Source organism: Triplophysa dalaica, chromosome 6, assembly GCF_015846415.1.
Source record: "Triplophysa dalaica isolate WHDGS20190420 chromosome 6, ASM1584641v1, whole genome shotgun sequence".
Taxonomy (NCBI): Eukaryota; Metazoa; Chordata; class Actinopteri; order Cypriniformes; family Nemacheilidae; genus Triplophysa; species Triplophysa dalaica.
The window spans coordinates 14,413,613-14,426,197 of NC_079547.1; the positions used below are offsets into that span (position 1 = coordinate 14,413,613).

Here is a 12,585-nt window from a genome sequence, read left to right on the forward strand (position 1 = left end):
CAAATGATATCCGTAATTCATTCATTTTTTGACACAATGGGATTTTGTAATAGCTTTGTAAACATCTTCATTTGATAACAACAAAAGACAACCAATGTCTGCATCACATTTCCACACAGTCGTTTGTTTTTCAGTTTTGAATTTATTTAAGAATAATCTGAAACAATCAAATGTTTTCATTCTCAATATCAAGTTCTGTTTCCCCCTTTTATGTTAGCGCCATCAGCAGTGGAACAACCCACAGTTACATTTAATATGCAAGAGGGTAAACAAAAAGGACATTGCTAAAGTGGGTTTCCAGCTATGCCTGTACAAACCGGAGCGGCGATTCTCAGCATAAATGTTTGGCACAACGAGACAGTGGTACGATTTGTGCCATTTTCCCCTCATTTTCATCCAACAGTATAGCAATTCGGACCAGACACTGTGCAGAGCGAAAAACAAAGCAACTAAAATATAAACACAGTTTCTTCAATGGGTCACTGTCAATTTAGTACACTAAAAAGTCCACAATTTTTAATTAAAACAAGACAGGAAACAAAATAACAAAACCGTTTTAGAAAAGCTTTGCAAAAGATGGGAAGATTAAATTTTTCTTGTAACACTTCTTGTTTCGTCAGGAGTGGACCGTGAGATTGATATCAATTGAAAGAGACAATGTAAGAAAGTGAAATGTGGAACACTGGCCGTAAAAAAGCAGCACAATTAGCCAAGCGGCATTACAAACAATGCAGTCCTTCAATAAATACAGGTTCCTGGACAAAACTGAGACTGGAGCTTCTCTGTACCTTTGAAAACATTGCCGTGAGTGTGAATAAACTAGGGAAGACATGTGAACCATTATTAAAGAAAGGGCAGAAAAACGAAAGAAAGACCCTAAAAGACATTCTGAATATTGAGTTAAGTGCACTTTCACAGTTCAACCATTACACACCAATAAACCTCCGCTTTCTCCCTTTGATCTCATTGTTCTATTAAGTATACATGGTGATCAGTCCTGCAGGTGTTGGAAAACTTCTAACCTCTAAATGAAGAAAAAATGAGACAATTTTCTGGCAGACGTAAGAGACATTATCCCTTAAAATAAATAATGCTTTATCTCAGTGCATACAAAAAGGGAGCCATAACACTTACATAAGAGGGAGAGAGCCAAGAGTCCAGTGTGGTTTAATCAACTTTTTTAGGCACAGGCGCACGGTCACCAGAACGTTCCCATTTAAACCCATTTCACGTTGCCTTACGTTTAAACTTGATATTTATTTTAACTTGTCGATGTAAAAGATTTCTCCTTTAACGGACAAACGAGCGAGTTCTTTCGCGGATCCTAGTGTCTCAGAGCATGCCGAAGCCTTTGGCGTAAGTGATGGCTTTAAGGAGTCTCTCTCTAAGTTTCTCCTTGGTGGAGTATTCAGGGAGGAGCAGCACGTTGAAGCAAGTATGAGAGGTGGGTAACCTGTTCAGATGAAGAGAAAAGCAGTATTATACTTCAATTACGTCATGGTTGGCCTAAATTATAAAATGTACGTATAATGTAAGTATAAATGTAAACTCTAGTTAAAGACCCATTTGAATTCACCAGAAATTCTTTCACAATTTACTCTTACACCATTCAAGATATCCCAGAGCCTTCCTTTCTTCAGGCAACGTTTTTACATGTATGTTAAGAGAGTTAAAAAATATATTTGATAGAACAAGCCAAATTTTTATCACATTTAGACATGTCACTTGGCATGCTGTGTTTCACATCACTGTTGGGTGACTTTTTCAGTCATGAGATTTGCTTTTGTTGAAATTCAACAGACACTGGTCTCAAACACTGGTACAGAATGTAAAGAAGTCAAATATTAAGTGGTCTCTTTGCTTTCTTAAGACGTATTTTCTCAGAAGACCAATTTGTATATTTATGGGTTTGTCTCGCTTGAAGTTTTGCTTCAGAAGGTATTTAGAAACCCCCTGGGGTCATATGCATTACGTTATGATAGAAGCACATGCTTTTTGGAACTTCAACAAGTTGGGATGTGAACGTTATCTGATATTAACATTTATAAAATAATATTTCTGCTCTACTGAAGAAAGGAAAGCATATACTCAACTAAAAATAGCCCCTATTGAGAAATTTCCATATAAAGAAATACAATTTTCTTGCCATCAGGAATCTAGTTTATTCTGCGTTTTCTCTACAGCCAAGTCTTATTTCCCATAACTGACACAATTTAAGCAATGTCTTTTCAAATGCAGTTGCCTACATGTAGAAGCTCTAATAAAGCTTAACTTTAATTTAACACAGAATATTCATTTAAACTGTAACTAGGCATGACAGCTTTCCTCATCTCTATCACTAGGAGTTTCTGCAGAGCTACAAACAAGTGATGGAACGAACATATTTTACATTGTACAGAGGCAGTTCTTAAGTTTACCTGTCTGAGTCGGGGCCATTTTTGGCAATGATCATCTTGAGTTTGCCCAAACCTCCAACAGGAGCTCTATCTGTGCCAGTGGTGAACTGTAGAAACAGCCTCTTCTGTTCCTGTCCAAACGAGTGCACAGTCTCCCAAAAATCTCTGAGAACAGGCAAAAAATAAAGATACATCTTCTTGCATCATAAATCAGTCTATTATTTGATTCTATGAGGTTAGTAATTACTAATCACAAAAAAGAACAAAAGATCATGAATGCACATACTTAATAATGTGGCAATCTTTGTTGTATCCACCATCGTACTCTGTACTATCTTCAAGTGCTTGAAAGTCGAGATTCTGTATGGGAAGAACACAATGTTAGTTGCGCACACATCACACGTGTCATAATATCCCGGGATGTGTGTTCGACTCACCCTGCTGCCACATATAAGCAGCTCAATTTCTTCTGATCGAAACAGATACTTCAATGGGGATTCATTCGTGACCATGTGGAATCCTCTTCTGAAGGCCTTGAACTGCTTCTCTACACTTTTGTTTAGCATGTAATCTGCATAAAGGGCCACAAATTCCTGCAGATAGCCGCCACATGTTATATTGGCACAAAAATAAACCAGTTTAATAGTAAGGCTAGTTGCTTCAAAAGTTGACTGACCTTTCTGCTTTCATTGGTAACTGGGATTTTGTCGCCACCTTCCTTTAAATCATACATTAGTGGGTTTCCAAACAGGTCTGTCTGTGAGATCTGGTAGGTAATCATCATATCTTCCTCCACATTACCCTCATACTGAAGGAGATCATTCAGACTCTGATAAAGAACCTGCAGAAACAGACCTCACATCATTTAATACAATCACAAAGGCCTTTTTAAAGGGGTCATTTGACACGGCTAAAACGGATATTATTGTTTTTTTAGATGTAATGCAATGTTTATACACGATTTAAGGTTCAAAAACGTTGTATTTTCATCATCCCGTGCCTGTTTGTATCTCCTCTTTGCCCAGCCACTATGAAATGCGTGGATATTTTACAAGGCTCATTCCTCTGAAAAGCTAGGTGTGCTATGATTGGCCAGTTAACCAGTGCGTGGTGATTGGTCGAATACTGCAAGCATGTGACAAAAATGTAACGCCTCTTACCATATTTGGAACATCAGGTTCTAAAGCAATTGTGCTGACAGTTACGCCCATCATACATACCTATATTGCATGTATACATTTAGGCGGTCTTTGTCAAATCATACCATGAAATGCCGTAGATTTGTGAGGGTATGGTTACGCGAGGCATTTCAGGCAGGTTTGGGTAAGCATTCGCTTTTAGATAGAATGCATCTTTTGCCCTAATACTTAAATTTTTGCAATTTTACATGTCTAATACATGCACGGGCAACGACACAGAAAAACACGTATTCGCGCCATATGACCCCTTTAAATAAACTTTTGTCATCATTTGGCAAATTTATATTATTTTTTCTCCGTTAAAAACACAACAGGAGACATTTATTAGACTGTCCTTTTTATCCACAAAGTAAAAATATATATTTTTTTTAAAACAAACTTTTCTTCTGAGAAAAAATTCCTTTGTCCATTTGTCTACTCTAGTGATGAGTGGTATCATTACATCTTTACTCACTTTTGTGATCCATTTAACCTGAGAAACGTGTTTTTTTGCTGCAAGTGCACAAAACAGGTTTTATTTTGCTAGGCCTGCCCATCAAATTTGCCATGAAAGTAGGCAAGCATCAACTAGTCCCAAATATTTGGATCAGCAGTCAGCATGTGTTGTTTAACAGGATGTGCTTTAACAGCTAGTTTTGGAAAAATGTGTGGGAAAAAAATGGATTATAAAAAAGGTTAAGCTTTACCGGATGAGAGTCTGCAAGGTCTCGAAACGTTCCTTTCTTTCCCATCAGTTTTCTGTAAACCACCATAGGGAAGTGGACATCAAGAATGCAGTTATTGTAGATAGCTAGGCCCAATACAATGCCTATCAAGGTGAACTGGCCATCATTTTCAAAAGATGAAGGGTTGAACCAGAAAAGTTTTGTGCTTTCATCATAGGTAAACATGCCTGTAGGAAACAAAGCACAAGATTGCATGATTTCAAACCATCTCACTATTACTGAATCAAGCTGATATGAACAAACAACTATAATAACAATATTGTCACTTATTTGAACGTTTGTCATGAAAATAAATCAGTTCACTTAAAACCTGATCAAAACTATGTTAAAAAAAACATGCATTAAAGGCATAGTTCACCCAAATATAAAAATTCCGTCATTATTTACTCACCCTAATGTCATTCCAAACCTGTATGACTTTCTTCTGCAGAACACAAAAGAAGATATTTTGAAGAAAGTTGGTAACCAAACAAGCTCTTTGACATCCACTGTATGAATACAAAACCACTGAGACATTTCTCAAAAATATCTTCTTTTGTGTTCCTTAGAAGAAAGTAAGTGATACATGTTTGGAATGACATGAGGGTTAATAAAGGACAAAACTATTCTTGGGGGAACTCTAACTTAGGTATACTACCTAGTTGCTGTGTCATCCAATCAATTGAATCAAACATTCAAATTGTATCCATTTAACAATTTAAAGGGCCGCAAATGCAGAATAAAAAATACAAATAAGACAACTTTTAGATGTTACATTTTTCTTATTAACTAACAACTTTCATTCCATTCTGGAAAGCATTTTCATACAAAGTGCTATTTATTAAACCATCAGTTTGTTTTATCGGCCTTCCTGACGCTATAGCTGATGTGCCAATAGTTTTATTCCAATAAAAAAAATCACCTACAAGCACATACAAGTGCAATATCAGTGATCTTATTGAACAGACTAAACTTGTAAAAGGTATAATGCATAACTTTAAAGGGATAGTTCGCCGAATAATGAAACAACGGTTACTTAACCTTTTGTTATTTCAACTCCTGTAAGACTTTCTTTTTCCCAACACAAAAGATACTATTTAAAAAAAAAAAAAGGTAAACGAACATTGACAATACCCATTCACTTCTACTGTATGGACACAAAACCAATGCAACTCTATGGGTGCCGCCGTTGTTCAGTTACCAACATTCTTCAAAATATCATGTTTTGTGTTCTGCAAAAGAACGAAAGGCTTGAAAATACATTTTTGAGCAAACTATCCCTTTAAACAAGAAGGAATTGTCAATTACCTATATCTGGGTTAAAGATCTCCTCTACAACCAGTTGAAAGAACTCTTTAGATACTCCTCCTTCATCAACTCCCTGCTCTCCTTCAAACTCCACATACAGCTGCTTCTTCAGGTCTGCTGGGTTTTCCATAGCAATCATCTCCAGCTAAAAATCAAAGCACAAAAACTCATCAATACAAACATAAAGCAGCATTTAACACAAAAAACATATTTTTGAGCTCCTACCCTGACAAGAGCATCATCTATGATGTGGTCTCTGCGCACTTTGAGTCGCAGATAGGGGTTGAGTTGCTGTCCCTGCACCAGACTGTAGAGGGCAGTAATCCTGCGCTCACTGTACATGCGGATTCGGTTGTCATAGTACAGCCCTAGATTCTTTGTCACAGCGTTAAGAATGAACGGACACGTCATAAAGGAGAACTTGCTTTCTGTCTCCACCTTAAAGAAGGTGTAATCTTTGTCCATTTCCAGCACATCATTAAGAGGTTCATTGATGAACTCCTCAAAGGGGATAAGGGGTTTTCGACAGTCCGAGGTACAGATGCCCAGTTCCGTCTCTAGCGGGTCCACGCGTGGGCCTTTCTTATTGCGTCTTTCCTCCCCCAACAGCTCTTGCAGGGTCAGCTCGCTGGACTCTGGGATGGGTTCATCGTCCTCCTCCTCGTTGTGATCCATGTCCAGGTCGCCGCCCAGAACGTTTGCATAGTAGACGATTTTCAAGCACTTGTTAGCCGCCACCACACCATCGTCCTCGTTGACCAGGTTGTCGCTGCTGAACTCGTTGCTGATGACCGTGTAGGTTATTAGCTGCTGGAAGGTCTCCACCAGTCGTCGTATCTGGTCGACGCCGTACTGCGACCACAACCGTGCCAGCTTGGCCAGAGCGGGTAGAGGTAGCTTGCTCATGGCCTTGCAGAACTGCGGCAGGGCGATCTCCAGATACTCCGGACTGTGGAGGTTACTGTTTTCCATGATGATGATGAAGACGTTCAGGTAATTGGGGTCGGCTGCATACACGTTGTGATAGGTGAGGTCACATTCTACATTGGGCGACAAGTAGACTAATGCGTTGAGGAATGCTGCTTCGATCTTCTCGTTCGATAACAGTCTGTCATACACTCTTCTTACCGCTTCGATGTCTACAGAAACTTCTACGGGGCCCAACCTTTGCACGTTGTTCTCCCCGTGAGACGACCCCTCCCCGGCTGACGCTGAGGACTCGGCTTCCACCTCCATGGCTGCGGATGAACCGGAAGCCGTCTCTTTCTCATCTTCGTCCTTGTCTTCATCCTTGGCCTGGAGGGACTTGAGCTCCTCCTTGGTGTGCTGCTTTGCCTTGCGGAAACTCTGGACCAGGCTCTCCGCGCTGGAGAAAACCCTACCGATGACACGGATTAAAGGAGAATAGTCCCCGGTCTCACTACAGAGGCTCAGAATTTCATACACCTTCTCCTCCGTCAAGTCATTCAGATCTGCCAAAGAACATGATAAAGCAGATACAAACATGTATGAGTTTCTTTACAGGAATGATTTAAAAGACAGCAAAAAGGTGTTTCCCTGAAATTCCACCATCATTTATTAACCAATATTTCATTCAACAAATCTTCGCCCCCATTGACTATTAGTATACATTTTCCCTACTATGGCAGTAAATGGGGGATGAGATCGGTTTGGTTACTGACATTCTTCCAAATATATTCCTTTGCGTTTAGTAGAACACAGAAATGTATACCGTTTGGAACAACCTGAGGGTGAGTAAATGATAACAGAATTTTCACTTTTGGGTGAACAAAAAAACGAAATATCATAGTGAGGCAAATAGATGGATATCTTCTTATGTTTGCAGCACATCTAGGCTAGTGCCTAATGCACAAAAAATTCATAACGCTCACCTCTAAAGTCCTCCCGTGTGGGTTGCAGTTCCTTATGGTTCATCTTCCCGTTACTGCACGCAGAGAAGTTGTGAGCTCCTTTGGCACTGTTCTCTGGGAAGGCTGAACTGGCTCCTTTCTTAGAGGGATGAGGATCACACAGTTTGGCATTATTCTTATACAACTCCAGGGCCTTGATGGCCGCTGCATTGTTATCCAAGCGCTGGAAAACCGGTGAAGAGCCACAAGCCTCATTCGTGCAGGCCTCATTTCCACAGCCCTCTGTTAACTGGTGGTAGTAGCGCTCGATTAAATGCTTTGCAGCCGCTCGCTTCCTGTATCGGACATTCAGACAGGACGGCAGGTGGATTAGTATGGTTGAATCACAAAATGAGTTCACAACAGAGCAAATAAAATGCAACTTATAACAGAGCGTTGTCCATTTCAGTTCAATACAACATGACAGTTGCGCGTGCACACAAAAGTCAGAATAAAGGAACAAGCATTATAACTTAAAGCAACAGTTCACCCAAAACTAAAAATTCTGTTATCATTTACTCATCTTCGAGTTGTTCCAAATCTGCATAAATTTCTTTGTTCTGATGAATGCGGAGAAAGATATTTGGAAGAATGCTAATAACCAAACATTTCTAGGTACCCATTACCTATCATAGTAGGAAAATTACTTATTTCCTTTTTTTGTCCTGTTGAACACAAACAAAGATATTTTGAAGAACATAGGACAGCATACCGTTGTGGAGCTCTTTTGACTACCATTGTCATTTCCCTACTATGATAGTCAATGGCGTCCAAGAACTGTTTGGCTACAAGCATTTGTCCAAATATCCTTTTGTGTTTTCAACCCACCAAAGAAATGTATACAGGTTTGGAACAACGTGAGAGTGAAAAATTCATAATAGAATTTTTAATTTGGGGAGAACTTTCCCTTTAATAAGTGTTCTCACAAAAGTTAAATTGTCTAAACATGAACATTGGCCTTAACTCAGCTGAATGATCAGAAAAACAAGCTTAAATTTGAATAAAGTATTTGTTTTAAAAGGTGGATCCATAATGCAGTTGACATGCAAAATGCTTTAGGACAGGAACAACAATACTCATGCAGTATTCTTGATTCCTTTGCGTTATACAAGATAACTTTCATGCACATTGATTTCCTTTATTAAGAAATTATTAAGGAACCTTTAAGACTTATTTTATTTTTGAATAACACGGACTAGTAGACAACTTACATTAGAATTGCTTGAGGTGGCCAATATCACACTCTTCTACAGCTCTGAACTCAAGACCAAAAGGTGGTCACGCGGCAATCCTTAAAACGAACAGAAAACACTTTGCTGTCAGTGACACACATCAATACTTTAACTGCTGTACATACCCAGATGATAACTGATCTGACTCTACTGTTGGTAAACGTGTCAACATATTGCGTCATAAAGCATTGTATCCACAATATCTAGACAGCTTTTCGTTGGATGGGTTCCACGCGTCGGTGACGTCCACAAACGGTGTCTAGCTAGACAGCTCTGTGGATTTTAATCCCAGACCCACGTGTCTGCAATTACAACAGTAGTATAAACGTAAACACAGTTCAGGACTAAAAACACATGTCACGTTTCGCAATGTTAACATCCGCTACACCGGTAAACCGTCGTTAACCCCGAAGAGTAACGTTATAAGGAGAGGCAGGAGAGGCCGCAGAGGGGCAGGCAGGGGGTATGACAGTGCACAAACGCCCTTAGCTGTGCACACGCTCTCAATCTCAACAGAAAACACATATGCACATAAGAAACAGTCAGGCATAGACTAGGTAAACCGTAAACACTGCGTTTATTGAATTAGCATGGCAGTAACTGCCATAGAGAATAATAGCAGGAAGAAGCTGGCTAACTAGTTAACTTAGCCTAGCTAGAACCAATCCCCGTCTGACATTTCAAAGACGCTGCCTGGTTTTGTTCACGCAGTCTAACGTAAATCGCATAACCGTGCACGACTGAAACGCGGGAACGTACTATCGCAATGGCTATTAAACACATTTCCCTTGTTTACCAGAAAGCCCCCCCGTCCCTCCCGGAGCGCGTTAGCCGCGCGGCTAAATGGCCTAGTAGCTCTCGTTTCGGCAGCGGTAGCGAGCGATGTGGCCGGGGGAAGCGCGTTTAATGTTTTGACAGCTTACTTCGGCAGGTGTTTTGAGGCGGGCGTACGAATCGGGACTCTCAACATCACAATCGCTCCGAGTGAGGCGTGAATTCAGCTAAAGCCCCTCCACAAATTATTCGCGGCCATCTTGATCAACTGAGGGAAACACGGAGAGCGATCCCACAATGCAAAGCGAAACGAGAACGACCATCAGGATAAAAGAACACCACAGCGCTTTGGCAGTCTGCTACAAGTCAGTCAGTTTATGGCGCGTGTCTCAAATATATAGAAACGTTTTAATATGAACAAAATCCTCATTTGAAGGCTGAATTTCTTGAAAATGAAACAAAAAGTTGTTCGCTTAGTATTTCATTCTTAAAGAGCAGGGAATCGAATTAGTTTCATAATGGTATAGCAGGCAGACATCAAGCAATTTAAATAAGCAAGCAATCCTAAAAGCGCATCCTTGTAAAATCGTAAAAACTGCAATTTCAGGGACTCGTCGGCAGATGGCACAATTCGAAAGGAAAACCTGGAGAAATGAAATCAATGCGAAAATCCCCAAATAACTCCGAATAAATAATGAAAACACAAACTGAATGTCTTACCATGTTTTGGTTTCCAAGAAGCTGTTGCCTGTTTTTCATCAACCCATCCTATTCACATATGTGACCCTGGACAACAAAACCAGTCTAATGGGTACATTTTTCGAAATTGAGATTTTACATAATCTGAACGCTGAATAAATAAGATTTCTATTGATTTATGAGATATCTGACTGAGATACTACAGTTTAAAACTCTGGAATCTGAGAGTGCAAAAAAATCTACATAATCAGAAAATCGCCTTTGAAGTTGTTCATCACAGGCACTGTAGCAGCCCGTCCACTCACAAAAGTAATGTTTTTATATATTTAAGGTAGGAAATTTACTAAATATCTTCATGGAACATGATATTTACTTAATATCCTAATGATTTTTGACATAAAAGAAAAAGTGATCATTTTGTCCCATACAATGTATTTTTGTCTTTTACTAAAAATGTTCCCGCGCTACTTAAGACTGGTTTTGTGATCAAGAGTCACATATCATGAAATCCTTTCACAACGGCAAGACACCATGAAAGATCTGTCTTGACCTAAAAATGTTTTACCTGCTTTTTTGTCTTGACATTGTAAAACATTCCAGTCCTGTAATGCATCATCTTCAAATGTGGAAATATAGCAAGTATATAGAATCAGAAAGAAACCAAAATAACATAATCATATATAGAGAGACTTTTATACTATCCCTACAAACGTACTGCAGAGATTGCCTCATGCAGTACCATACAGTAATGTTAGCCTATATACAGTACAGTAAAGGTTTTGCCATGATATTAAAAAAACCCCAATACTGTGGAAGAACAATAAACGTGTGTAAAAAGTTTATTATTGATTGTATTGATTATTGTCAATAAAGCACTCAATAAAAGACCACTGCTAGATAAAACCCCCAATGTCTGTTCTACTTATCTCACACTTGCAACAAAAAATCTGTGAAAAACTAAAATACATTTTGTTAATATTGAGGAAGTTCTCGTAGGGCTGAATAATGGAAAAGGTGAGTGTGCGTGCGTACCATGATGCAGCTGTGGAGAATGAGGAGCTCATGAATATAGACAGCTGTTTAGCCCGGAGTCAACAGGGTTTGAGATTCCACCCCAGTCATACAAATCTGCTGCAGCGTTATTAGATGGAAAGACTTAACTTAATGTAATTAGACTTAATGTTGCTATGTGGTTACAAACATTTTCTGGGTGGAATATTGCATGCGTGACCTGTTTGTCCATTGGATGGAAAGAAAAACTGGAGAAGACTTCGTCTAGGCTTTTCCACCACAAGTCCTCGATCAGGTAAATGAACGCCTGCGGGAGAAAGTGGCAAACCCAGAACACCCCAGGCTCTTCTTGAGATTATAAACTGCCAAAGCAATAGGGAGTCTGGGGACACTCGCTGCAGGACATACTGTAAATAACCAACCAGTAAAAGAGACGGTCATGTAACACACAAACAAACTAGTTCAAATGCTCTCAAAGACTATCACAGGGTCTAATTCATCAAAGAGTAAGAACACTGTTCTCCACTGGGACTCGGATCTTTACAAATGTTGCCTTACCACAGAGCTTCCCTAGATGTCTGCTGTGACATTCTGTGTTCTTTTACTAGATAAAGGGATTTACAGATTTAGGGCATAAAGTGATGTATAGAATAAAAAATGACAATACTGAAACACAATAAACAGCAATAAACAATTTGATACATTTAAATTATAATTATTACACTGAGATCTTAAGATCATAATAAGGGAGATTTTCTCTATTCAACAGGAAGACTGAAGACATCAAACTGAAGGGAAAATATTGATTATTAATGCAGCTCTGTCCTTCATCCGTTGATTTAGTTTTCATCCCTGCAGCCTTTTCAAATATCAGAAGACTTGAAAATTCAGAAATGCGGAATTGGATTTTTAGAAAGTGGATTTCATAGCGAAATGGAATGTTGATATAAAAACCTTTAGCAAATTGAACATAGACTTAATGCCACCATACAATGGCAACATATATCTTGTAAAACATTATAGCTCCCACAAACCAATAAGCAAACAGTTAGGGATTTTTTATGTCCGAAGTGTACCCTTTATATATCTCTTAATGCGTAAACAATGAATGACACTATCAATCTTCCAAGTGGTACCCTTTAGCTACTCACATAAACAATAATGAGACCAAAGTTTACGTGTAGCAAGTGTGATGGCTGAAGAAATGGAAAAATTAAATATAGTGGGAACAGTTGATATTTATATATATATATATATATATATTAGTGGTGGGCCGTTAACGGCGTTAACGGCGTTAACGCAGTGAGACTATTATCGCGCGTTAAAAAAAATGTCGCCGTTAATCTATTTCT

At 39.1% G+C, this 12,585-nt stretch overlaps 1 protein-coding gene across 1 annotated transcript; it reads right to left on the reverse strand.

The window, feature by feature from the left end:
* Nucleotides 1-1,151: 1,151 nt before the first annotated feature.
* On the reverse strand, nt 1,152-9,959 carry ube3a (ubiquitin protein ligase E3A). The gene is made up of 11 exons (XM_056751169.1): nt 9,673-9,959; nt 8,729-8,808; nt 7,500-7,813; nt 5,833-7,079; nt 5,608-5,752; nt 4,282-4,487; nt 3,073-3,237; nt 2,834-2,989; nt 2,683-2,756; nt 2,418-2,561; nt 1,152-1,453 (listed from the first exon to the last, which is right to left on the reverse strand). Coding segments are annotated over exons 2-11 (2,574 nt in total). The 5' UTR covers nt 8,731-8,808; nt 9,673-9,959; the 3' UTR covers nt 1,152-1,332.
* Nucleotides 9,960-12,585: the final 2,626 nt, after the last annotated feature.

Bases quoted from the DNA above. Each gene is read 5' to 3' on its own strand.
- ube3a (XM_056751169.1), bottom strand. The intron at 5,753-5,832 runs GTAGGAGCTCAA...TTTGATTTTTAG, and splicing joins TAGATGATGCTCTTGTCAGG to CTGGAGATGATTGCTATGGA. The intron at 3,238-4,281 runs GTAAAGCTTAAC...CTGTTTCTGCAG, and splicing joins ACCTTGCAGACTCTCATCCG to GTTCTTTATCAGAGTCTGAA.